The sequence below is a fragment of the Astyanax mexicanus genome, chromosome 2 (genome assembly GCF_023375975.1).
Source record: "Astyanax mexicanus isolate ESR-SI-001 chromosome 2, AstMex3_surface, whole genome shotgun sequence".
Classification (NCBI taxonomy): domain Eukaryota; kingdom Metazoa; phylum Chordata; class Actinopteri; order Characiformes; family Acestrorhamphidae; genus Astyanax; species Astyanax mexicanus.
This window is the reverse complement of record NC_064409.1, coordinates 25053773-25066434: the sequence shown is the minus strand read 5'-3', so window position 1 is coordinate 25066434 and position 12662 is coordinate 25053773. Positions and strand designations below refer to the sequence as shown.

Here is a 12662-nt window from a genome sequence, read left to right as displayed (position 1 = left end):
TACAGAAAGATGCTGTAACACACCTGCTTCATTTTCAGATTCTGAATCTTCTTCCTCCTCTTCCTCACTAGAGCAGCTGGACTCATCCTTCTTCCCCTCCTCCTCCTCATCCACTTTCTCTGGTTCTAGAGTCTCTATACGTGGAGCGTTCTTCTCTGGTTCTAGCAACAGCGTCTCTTTACTAGCAGACAGATAGACAGACAGACAGACAGTTTAAAAAGAAGCTCCATCATAAATTAAAAGGTGTCAGTCCTGACCTCGCTGGAACACAAAGTCAGATATGCAGTAAATTAATTATACTGGGATTTTCTCCTCCAGCAGGTCATTTACCTCTTGACTGGTTTCACAGATTGATTATTGTCCCCGGTGGTCGTCGTTTCTATCAGCGGAGATTTCTTAACATCCTTCTTTTCACTCATTAGCTGCAGAGGAAATTAATAAAATCAGGCGTTACAAAAATAGCGAAGTGCTAAAGCTGAAATCAGTTTATAGATCACAACAAACTAAAGTGAACAGAAGTGCTGACTGATTTACATCCATTTACATTCATAGTTTCTGGATTTACTCAGAAAAAAAATGACAAAAAACATTTCATTACACAAACAAAAATGGTGAACTGGTCTTCATTAAACTTACATCTCCCCAGGCTAGATAAAATCATGTAGTGAATGTTTATGGAAATATAGCTAAAAAAAAATGCTGTTTGTTCCATATATTTCAGTCTGCAGTTAAATCAGTAATCTAACTTTTTCAATATCAAATCTAAAAACTGTGAAATGTAACGTGTGAAAATAAAACTTCTATTTTATTTACTGTCTGTGAGACTTATGAGCTTATGAGACAAATGTTATGACAAACTAAGGCCTACTTTTACACAAATTAATTTAAACCTTTTAAGAACATAAAAAATGCAGATATCTGGAAATAAGCCCCTTTAGGTTTTCACATTAGAATTTAATGGCAATTAACAGAAACTGGTTCAGTGTGAACACAAGCCAGAATGGAAATCAATTCCCAATAATTAACAGAAGAGGGTTCATGTGTGAATAGAACTTGGCACATTTGTAGGAAAAGTGGAGCACTTTCACAGGGCTTTATTCTGAAAGTGTGTCGAATGTGCCCAACAGACACCCAATAAGTGGACAGACTACACTTAATCCACACTTAATCCATTGGTAAAATGACATATAAAAAGGTAGTACTTAATTCAGGACCTGATCCAGATATGCTTAAGAAAAACACTGGATAATATTAGCACTAGCACCCTGACAGGTCTGACAGTTAGTGCAGATGGGTGGGTGGGACATATCATTTCTAAAGTTGTGTGTGTATTCCTCCATCCCAAAGTGACGTGTATACCGGAAATACACCATAGATAGCTAATGTTACCACCCACAGTGGACATAGCAGTGGGAGGACAGAAATCACATCTACATTTAATGCAGGAGACCCCGCCCACATATGCCACACCTCAGTGTACTTTGCATTAGATGGGGCATGCCAAAACTCATGGGACATGACTAATTCCCGTCAATGACAGTTGCTTTGTAAATGTAGTAATTATCACAAGAGCCGATTACAGAATACACTCAGTAGATAAATAAAGTCAAAATAGTTCAATAATACGGCTCAGATTTTATAGAGCTAAATTAAAATCAGAAAAAGCTTTCAATTATGGACAGGAAGTTCCTGACCTCTTACTACACTTACCAGATTCTGCTTCTTCTGCAGTTCTTCTAAATAGCCCAAAACATCTTCATCAGCTACATCAAATGCCGTCTGACCCTAAACGCAAAAACATCATCAGTCACCCACCAATAATGAGCATATACTGAATGAAAACAATAAAATAATATGAAGCTTAACATATTTTCCTCACTATAAGCCGGTGCGCCTTATGTATGAATTCTACCAGTCAGGTTTAAGGAGCAGTAAAGCTCCTCCGCTGAAGTACAGTGTTACACAGGAGTTTCAGCTAGCTTACTGCTAGCTAAACTCACCCTGGCTTACTGGAACATTCAGTGTAGCAATGTCGGGCAGCATTTACTAGCGCTAAGCGCTGCTAACCGTGGCTAGCGCTGCTGCTAGTTTATTTCTAGTTATCTTAGATTTCCAATGTTCTGGAGATTGGAAATCTAAGCTTACTGTGAGTAAACGTAAGCAATTTACTCACCCAAGTAAACAGTTTGCAAGTAAATTAACATCCAGCGCTCGTTTGAATTTAAATGAAAACGTTTTTTTTTTTTTACCACACCTTACAATCTTGTAATATAGTATAAAAATAGACCCAAAAATAAAGGATAATAGATAGTTTGCCTTATAATACAATGCAAATATCTGTAAAACTGTTAGCTGTACATTAAAATTTAAGACGATTTAATCTAAAGTGAACACATTCGATCCATATACAATTTTACAGGTAGATAGAAAACTTAGTAACCGAACTTTCAACGCACTGTGCACTTTCTGCATTTATTATTGGGTAAATGTGTTACTTATACTGTTTTTATTTTCATACATCCACTGTACATTTTGTGTATTTGTACATAGAGCTGTTTTTATTTTATTTTCTTTTTGTTCAGTCACCTTAAGGATTGCTGCTCAATTTCGTTGTAAAAGTATCTTATCTTATCTTATATCTTCACTTGCACTGTTCTGTACTGAACTGGATCAGCGGTTCTGGACCCTTACCACTTTATTGATGAGGTCCATATCGCACAGATTCTCCACCAGGATCCTGCAGGCCTCCTCTTTACCCCAGTGAGCAGCAGCGTGCAGCGGTGTCCAGCCGTCATAATCTTTAATATTTACATCATAACCTGCCTGGATTAAAAGCCTGAAACACAGACAGACCACAGAATCAGAACCAGATTAAACACATCTGGGATTTCCTGATTCAACTGAAGCATCAAATCCAGTCCCAGATTCTCACATTTAGTTCACAACAAACAATAATAAAACTGCAGATTATGTTGACCAACTGCAGATTTAAAAAATAATAATAATTTTTCAAATAAAAAGAGTACAATCAGAAAAAACACAATATTGTGCTTTGTTTCAGATTCAGAATTGTTAAATGATAAATATATAAAAGATCAAAATGACTGGATACTGCTTTGTAAATTCTGCCCAACTAATATGTGCTTTGTTTATTCATCCCTATGTTTTATGCTTACTTGCCTTTAGCATCAGCCATAACTAAAAGCAGGTAAACACATAAAAACATAAACATCTGCAGACGATCCTTTTAATCAGTTCATAAAATGACTACAATCACAATCAAGTGCTCCTAAAATGATACAAATATTTCTAAAAAAAAAAAAAAAAAAAAAAAAAAAAAGACAGTGAAAGACCTACATAACATACATGCTTGAAGCTGCAAGAAACATAATTGAAAACCATTTTTCAACTCTTTATCCATATAACATTACAATTGCTAAAACATTTATTTTTATTCTATTTTTTTTTATCCTAGCTCTATGGATACTGTGGCTCTTGATACATCACAAAGACTTGCTGTCTTGGTCACAGATGCACCAGCAAGACGTGCACCAACAATTTGTCCTCTTTTAAACTCAGGTATGTCACCCATAATGTTGTGTGCATTGCAATATTTTGAGCAAAACAGTGCTCTTACCCTGCTAATTAAACCTTCACACTCTGCTCTTACTGCTGCAATGTGCATTTAATGAAGATTGGCCACCAGGCTGCGCCAATTTAGCCATGAAACCTCTCACACTAAAATAACATGTGTTTCAGTTTCATTATCCAACCCCTGTACATCCCCTCCAGCAGCTGATGGCAAGCTACATGACTTCAAATCAGCAATATCCCAATCATAGTAGCAGTGCTTAGCCCACTGGACCACTTGGTGACGCGTACACAGCACTTTTATCTCTTCAATATTACACTGACTGATAAACCTCTACACAGTCATTTAAGCAAGTGATATTATACGCACAAAAACATGGTTAAATCAAATCAGGGGCGAAAAAAAAAAAAAAAAAATCATATTTAAAAACAGGGTAAAATCAGCTGTAACTCACTTTAAAACCTCAGCGTAGCCCTTGGCAGCGGCGACATGCAGTGCGGTTCCTCCGGATTTGGCGTGCCGGACGTCGCTGATCTGGCCGCTGTTGAGCCACTGCCGAGCGTCCCGCAGCATGATCCGCTCCTCCTCTTTCCTCGCCGCCTCGATATCCACTCCTACACACAGCACAGCACACAGAGCAGGATTACAGCCTGCACTAACACTGATGCTAAAATTTAACTATAAAAAAAGAAATGCTTTCATATTATTTTGTATTATCATCATTACTGCATTGACAGAATATTGTTTAAAATTATTATAATAAATAAAAACAATAAATCAGTTATCATACTTACATATAGGACAATATACTGTCCATAAAATAGTTATTGATACTCAAATCACTAGATACTCAAATCATTATCATCATAACAAGAATATAGACATGATATTATACACTTTTGATATTATACGCATTATCTAGAGGAACTTCTTACACCTTATAATCCCGCGTATTAGAAAAAAATATGCAGGAGGTTATAAAGCTCCCCAACTTTGGAATAACCTCCCTATTAATATACGGGACTCAGACACACTCTCAATCTTTAAATCTAGACTCATTTTCTCTATTTTCTCATTTACTCTATTTTCTCAAGCTTTTGAATAATGTCTCATTGCAATTTCTGTAATTTTTCTCTTACTGATGCCCTAACTATTCCTCTTACAGCTCATCCAGCAAATATAAACCCAACCCTGCTCTAATCATCTGTTTTCTCTTTCTCTCCCTCATGTCCTGAGCTGCTGCCTCCAAGTGCCCATCCCACTCCAGCAGAGTTTTATTAAACCATTCTAACCCCTTTTCTTCCCTCCCCTCTCTGCTCTCTCTATCTCACATGTGCTGAGATGCCCGGCCAGCCGGCCTGCCTGGATGTGTCCATCTGTGGTTCCAGCTTTCTGGAATCAGCCCTGTCCTTTTACTCATCTAAATTATTACACAACCCTTCTAACTCCTGCTTTTTTTCTCTTTCTTTTCTTTCTGTTTTCTCTCTCTCTATCTCTTTTACATACATGGAGATGCCCTGTTCCTGATGTTTCCAGCCTGGCTCTCCACTGCCCCCTGTGTTGTACTTCGGCTCTGCAACCCTGCACTGATCAACATTAACACACCCAGAATCTTCTATATTAGCCACAGCTCTATAATTTGTGCCCATCACATTTTTATATTCGTACATTAGTACCTGTTACATTAGCTATAGCTCAAATTAATTCTCTGTACTGTTGTTTTATTTTTTTATTTGTTTGTTGTTTGTTTGTACTGAGCGGGTCAACACGAGTAGGAAGGGTTTCTCTGACTGAGTCTTGGTTCCTTCCTAGGTTTCTTCCTCTTATAGTTTTTTTTTGCCACTGTGTCACCATAAAAGTTGGCATCTCTGTGGTGCTGCTCAGAAGAGGCGTGGACCTGTTTTTTTCTGTAAAGCTGCTTTGTGACAACTTTTGTTGTAAAAAGCGCTAATGAAATAAAAAATATATATATTATTTAATACACTATATTTTCAATTTCAACAAAAGTATGCATCGCCCCTTTAATATTGCTATATTAATATAATAAGATCCTGTAGCTCTGCCTCAAATCAGATTAGTCACATCACATTAGGTCAGGTGAATAGGTGAGTTTGTTTGCATTAGTGACATAACTGGATACAGTGTTTAAAAAGCCACTAATAAAGTGTGTTTATTTGTATTAGTGACTAATTTAGTCAGTTAGTTTCTTTGTTGTATTATGTCTGTGTTGGAGACTTGTTCTTAATTTTATATATTGGCCCTTATACTGTTGCCATAATATTGCTACCCTGATTGTTTACATGTGTCTGCTGTATATACAGCTGTGTGTTTATATTTATATAATGCTGCTGTGCTGCAGCTATTCTCACTATTCTGAGCAGCATAACTGGCACTACAGACCAGAGGGTCAATAATAGTAAAGAATGGCATCATGTGCCACACCCACTTTACCCCCTACAGAGCCTGTCTGTCACACCCTGCCATAAAACCTGGCAGCTGTCACTGAACAGAGTGCCGTGGATTCCTCAGGGGGGCGGTGTGGATCCTGAGCCGTTATGTAACACGCTTTATAAAAGTGGGTATCACCACCCGCTCACACTGAGTATTTACACCAAACAAGCTCCGCCCATTACTCTCCTCCACTCACATCTACATACTAACATACACCATACAAGCTCCACCCATTACTCTCCTCCACTCACATCTACATACCAACATACACCAAACAAGCTCCACCCATTACTCTCCTCCACTCATATCCACATACCAACATTCACCAAACAAGCTCCACCCATTCATTACTCCACTCACATCTACATACCAACATACACCATACAAGCTCCACCCATTCATTACTCTCCTCCACTCACATCTATATACCAACATACACCAAATAAGCTTCACCCATTCATTACTCTCCTCCACTCACATCTACATACCAACATACACCATACAAGCTCCACCCATTCATTACTCTCCTCCACTCACATCTACATACCAACATTCACCATACAAGCTCCACCCATTACTCTCCTCCACTCACATCTACATACCAACATACACCAAACAAGCTCCACCCATTCATTACTCTCCTCCACTCACATCTACATACCAACATTCACCATACAAGCTCCACCCATTACTCTCCTCCACGCACATCTACATACCAACATACACCATACAAGCTCCACCCATTCATTACTCTCCTCCACTCACATCTACATACCAACATACACCAAAAAAGCTCCACCCATTCATTACTCTCCTCCACTCACATATACGTACCAACATACACCAAACAAGCTCCACCCATTCATTACTCTCCTCCACTCACATCTACATACAAACATACACCAAACAAGCTCCACCCATTCATTACTCTCCTCCACTCACATCTACATACCAACATACACCAAACAAGCTCCACCCATTCATTACTCCACTCACATCTACATACCAACATACACCAAACAAGCTCCACCCATTACTCTTCTCCACTCCCATCTACATACCAACATACACCAAACAAGCTCCACCCATTACTCTCCTCCACTCACATCTACATACCAACATACACCAAACAAGCTCCACCCATTACTCTCCTCCAGTCACATCTACATACCAACATACACCATACAAGCTCCACCCATTCATTACTCTCCTCCACTCATATCTACATACCAACATACACCAAACAAGCTCCACCCATTCATTACTCTCCTCCACTCATATCTACATACCAACAAACAAGCTCCACCCATTACTCTTCTCCACTCATATCGACATACTAACATACACCAAACAAGCTCCACCCATTCATTACTCTCCTCCACTCACATCTACATACCAACATACACCAAACAAGCTCCACCCATTACTCTTCTCCACTCACATCTACATACCAACATACACCAAAAAGCTCCACCCATTACTCTTCTCCACTCACATCTACATACCAACATACACCAAACAAGCTCCACCCATTACTCTCCTCCACTCACATCTACATACCAACATACACCATACAAGCTCCACCCATTCATTACTCTCCTCCACTCACATCTACATACCAACATACACCAAACAAGCTCCACCCATTACTCTCCTCCACTCATATCTACATACTAACACACACCAAACAAGCTCCACCCATTACTCTCCTCCACTCACATCTACATACCAATATACACCAAACAAGCTACACCCATTACTCTCCTCCACTCACATCTACATACCAACATACACCATACAAGCTCCACCCATTCATTACTCTCCTCCACTCACATCTACATACTAACATACACCAAACAAGGTCCACCCATTCATTACACCACTCACATATACATACCAACATACACCAAACAAGCTCCACCCATTCATTACTCTCCTCCACTCACATCTACATACCAACATACACCAAACAAGCTCCACCCATTACTCTCCTCCACTCACATCTACATACCAACATACACCAAACAAGCTCCACCCATTACTCTCCTCCACTCACATCTACATACCAACATACACCAAACAAGCTCCACCCATTACTCTCCTCCACTCACATCTACATACCAACATACACCAAACAAGCTCCACCCATTCATTACTCTCCTCCACTCACATCTACATACCAACATACACCAAACAAGCTCCACCCATTCATTACTCTCCTCCACTCCCATATACATACCAACATACACCAAACAAGCTCCACCCATTCATTACTCTCCTCCACTCACATATACATAGCAACATACACCAAACAAGCTCCGCCCATTACTCTCCTCCACTCACATCTACATACCAACATACAGCAAACAAGCTCCACCCATTCATTACTCTCCTCCACTCACATCTACATACCAACATTCACCAAACAAGCTCCACCCATTCATTACTCTCCTCCACTCACATCTACATACCAACATACACCAAACAAGCTCCACCCATTCATTACTCTCCTCCACTCACATCTACATACCAACATACACCAAACAAGCTCCACCCATTACTCTCCTCCACTCACATCTATATACCAACATACACCAAACAAGCTCCACCCATTCATTATTCTCCTCCACTCACATCTACATACCAACATTCACCAAACAAGCTCCACCCATTCATTACTCTCCTCCACTCACATCTAGATACCAACATACACCAAACAAGCTCCACCCATTCATTACTCTCCTCTACTCACATCTACATACCAACATACACCAAACAAGCTCCACCCATTCATTACTCTCCTCTACTCACATCTACATACCAACATTCACCAAACAAGCTCCACCCATTCATTACTCTCCTCCACTCACATCTAGATACCAACATACACTAAACAAGCTCCACCCATTCATTACTCTCCTCCACTCACATCTACATACCAACATACACCAAACAAGCTCCACTCATTCATTACTCTCCTCCACTCACATCGACATAACATACACCAAACAAGCTCCACCCATTACTCTCCTCCACTCACATCTACATACCAACATACACCAAACAAGCTCCACCCATTCATTACTCTCCTCCACTCCCATCTACATACCAACATACATCATACAAGCTCCACCCATTCATTACTCTCCTCCACTCACATCTACATACCAACAAACACATCACTTCATCACAAGGAGAGAATGTAGCTTTATATCATAGGTTATAAAGCTATCATAGGTTTATATCATAATATCCATATTTAAAACTATATTAAAACTATAAACAGACCTAAAATACTGAAAATGTAAATATTTCAGTACACATTCAGTTCAGTGTGCAATATTATCCTTACTCCACAGTGTGTGTATGTATATATATATATATATATATATATACAGTGCCCTCCATAATTATTGGCACCCCTGGTTAAGATGTGTTCTTTAGTTTTGTTCAAAATAATATAGGACCACGATGGAAAAAAAGAGTAAAATACAACCTTTAACTCAAGTGAATTTATTCAGTAGGAAAAAAATCCCACATTAAGAAATAATTATTTAACATCAAATCATGTGTGCCACAATTATTAGCACCCCTGATGTTAATACTTTGTACAACCCCCTTTTGCCAACAAAACAGCACCTAATCTTCTCCTGTAATGTTTCACAAGATGGGAGAATACAGAAAGAGGGATCTTTGACCATTCCTCTTTGCACATTCTCTCTAAATCATCCAACGACCTGGGTCCTCTCCTCTGCACTCTCCTCTTCAGCTCACCCCACAGGTTTTCAATGGGGTTGAGGTCTGGGGACTGAGATGGCCATGGGAGGAGCTTGATTCTGTGTGCGGTGAACCATTTCTGTGTAGATTTGGCCACATGTTTAGGGTCATTATCTTGCTGAAAGACCCAGTGACGACCCATCTTCAGCTTTCGGGCAGAAGCCACCAGATTTTGTTTTAAAATGTCCTGGTATTTTAGAGCATTCATGATGCCATGCACCCTAACAAGGTTCCCAGGGCCTTTAGAAGAGAAACAGGCCCACAGCATCACTGATCCCCCGCCGTATTTCACAGTGGGCATGAGGTGCTTTTCTGCATACTCAGCTCTTGTGTTACGCCAGACCCACTTAGAGCATTTGTTGCCAAAAAGCTCTATCTTTGTTTCATCTGACCAAAGCACACGGTCCCAGTTGAAGTCCCAGTACCGCTTAGCAAACTCCAAACGTTTGCGTTTATGATTGTGAGTGAGAAATGGTTTCTTCCGTGCATGCCTCCCAAACAGCTTGTTGGCATGTAGATAGCGCCTGATGGTTGTTTTGGAGACTTTGTGACCCCAAGAAGCTACCATTTGTTGCAATTCTGTAACAGTGAGCTTTGGAGAACTTTTTATTTCTCTTATCATCCTCCTCACTGTGCGTGGTGGCAAAATAAACTTGCGTCCTCGTCCAGGCTTGTTTACCACTGTTCCAGTTGTTTTAAACTTCTTAATAATTCCTCTGACAGTAGATATGGACAGGTGTAGGCGAGTAGCGATTTTCTTGTAGCCATTGCCTGACTTGTGAAGGTCAACACACATCTGCCTCACTTGAATGGTATGTTCCTTTGTCTTTCCCATGTTGAAGATAAATGGCCTCTGTGTCACGTCATATTTATACCCCAGGGAAACAGGAAGTTGTGAATTACTAATTAAATGTTCCTACATACTCTGATCAACTTTGTAAACTACTGTAGAAGTGACAGAAATACTTTTATTAAATTTATTTCCTAAGAATTGTTAGGGGTGCCAATAATTGTGGAACAGGTGATTTTATGAAGAATAATTATTTCTTAGTCAGGGATTTTATTTCCCCCTTAAAATTTACTTGAGTAAAAGGTTGGACTTTACTTTTTTTCCCATCGTGGTCCTATATTATTTTGAACAAAACTCAATTTATGAGAAGCTAAAGAACACATCTTAACCAGGGGTGCCAATAATTATGGAGGGCACTATATATATATATATATATATATATATATATATATATATATATATATATATATTTAAAAGGGCTATAGTTACTTATAATGCAAGGAGCAGCAGCAGACTCTCCAGGAGTTCTCTTCTCATGTTTCTCCAGACAGGACAGCATGAGACTCCACAGAGCTGAGCTACCGTTACTACAGTGTGTTAGCTTGTTATGCTAACTGGCTAGCTTGCTGTTCACCAGCTAGTAGGCAATCATATAAAAATAAGAAAAATACAGAACTGAATAATAAATGTTTTTATTTTAGATACACAAGCTTGTGCTGGATGCTTGTGTTGGTTTACCATAAACTAAAGGGAACATATTGCGTTATGCTTGAAAGCAGTCTATTTTGTTATTGTTTATTTACAGTTTTTCGACAGAATGTGCAAACCTGTTTTCTGACTGGAAGCTGCTGTCGGAGAGCTCTCGGACGCATTCCTGAACAGGGCTGGGTGTTGCTGACTCTCACTGAAAATGAATTACTATCAGTCACTGTGTCGCTTGTGGTGTTTGCTCACGAATATTGTTAAACTTTAGCGATTAAGCCGCAATTCACTTGTCTCCCAAACCAACGAGGATGTAGGTGTAATGCATATCCCTTGATAATCCTGAATTATCTCTGATCTCTTACAGTACAATCACCTGCATTATGCTACTGGATGTGTTTTAAACCATAATTGTACTGTTTTTCATATAGACAGTTGAAAAGAGGAAGTAGGTTTTAGTAAAAGAACAAAGAGAGGGGAAGAAAAGTAAGTAAATAAGTAAATAAATGAGTGCAGTATGTATGGTGAACATGGTGTTACCCTGCCGGTTGATCTCGTTCTGTAGAAGCTCCTCCATGGCCTCCTCCTCAGCGATGTCCAGCGGCGTCTCGCCCTCGCTGTTCACCACGCCTACACTCGCACCCTGACTGATTAAATACCTGCACAGATACACAGACAACAAACCATCAGAACGCCACCTGCTGAACATCAAGAAACATCAATACACACTATACATCCGTGGAACAAAAACAATAGTAAGAGACCACTTAAAAATGTTGTTTCTTTGATTTTACCAAATTGAAAACTTCTGGAATGTAATCAAGAGGGAGATGGATGATCACAAGGCATCAAACCAAGCTGAACTGCTTAAATTTTTGCACCAGGAGTAAAGGCATAAAGTTATCCAAAATCATTGTGTAAGACTGGTGGAGGAGAACATGCCAAGACGCATGAAAACTGTCATTTAAAATGGTTCTTCCACCAATTCTAGTTTTCTGATCTCTCAAAACTTTATTTGAGGTCTGAAAGCTGCATCTTTTTTGTTATTTCAGCCATCTCTCATTTTCTGCAAATAAATGCTCTAAATGACAATATTTGTATTTGTTATTTGGGAGAAATAATGTCCGTTGTTTATAGAATAAAACAACAATGTTCAATTTACTCAAAAACATATCTATAAATAGCAAAATCAGAGAAACTGATTCTAAAGTGGTCTCTTAAATATTTATAGAGCTGTACTTTTAAATATTTCTGGACACCCTTTTGTAATAAATGCTTTATTCAACTGCTTCAAAATGAACCTGTTACTGTAATATATATATATATATATATATATATATATATATATAT

The 12662-nt window shown here is 39.0% G+C and overlaps 2 protein-coding genes across 12 annotated transcripts in view; both read right to left on the bottom strand.

The window, feature by feature from the left end:
- rps16 (ribosomal protein S16) overlaps positions 1–12662 on the bottom strand; it is a 1145183-nt gene that overhangs the window by 1047465 nt on the left and 85056 nt on the right. The gene's annotated exons all lie outside the window — the stretch shown is intronic.
- Positions 1–12662, bottom strand: part of ppp1r12a (protein phosphatase 1, regulatory subunit 12A) — a 103447-nt gene that overhangs the window by 45526 nt on the left and 45259 nt on the right. For all 11 annotated transcript variants that reach the window (XM_022671490.2, XM_022671485.2, XM_022671488.2 and 8 more), the window contains exons 3-8: positions 11853–11971; positions 4047–4206; positions 2692–2836; positions 1711–1785; positions 331–422; positions 24–181 (exon numbers count right to left, since the gene is read on the bottom strand). In XM_022671490.2, the coding sequence (XP_022527211.1) occupies positions 24–181; positions 331–422; positions 1711–1785; positions 2692–2836; positions 4047–4206; positions 11853–11971 (749 nt within the window). The remainder of the gene's footprint in view (positions 1–23; positions 182–330; positions 423–1710; positions 1786–2691; positions 2837–4046; positions 4207–11852; positions 11972–12662) is intronic.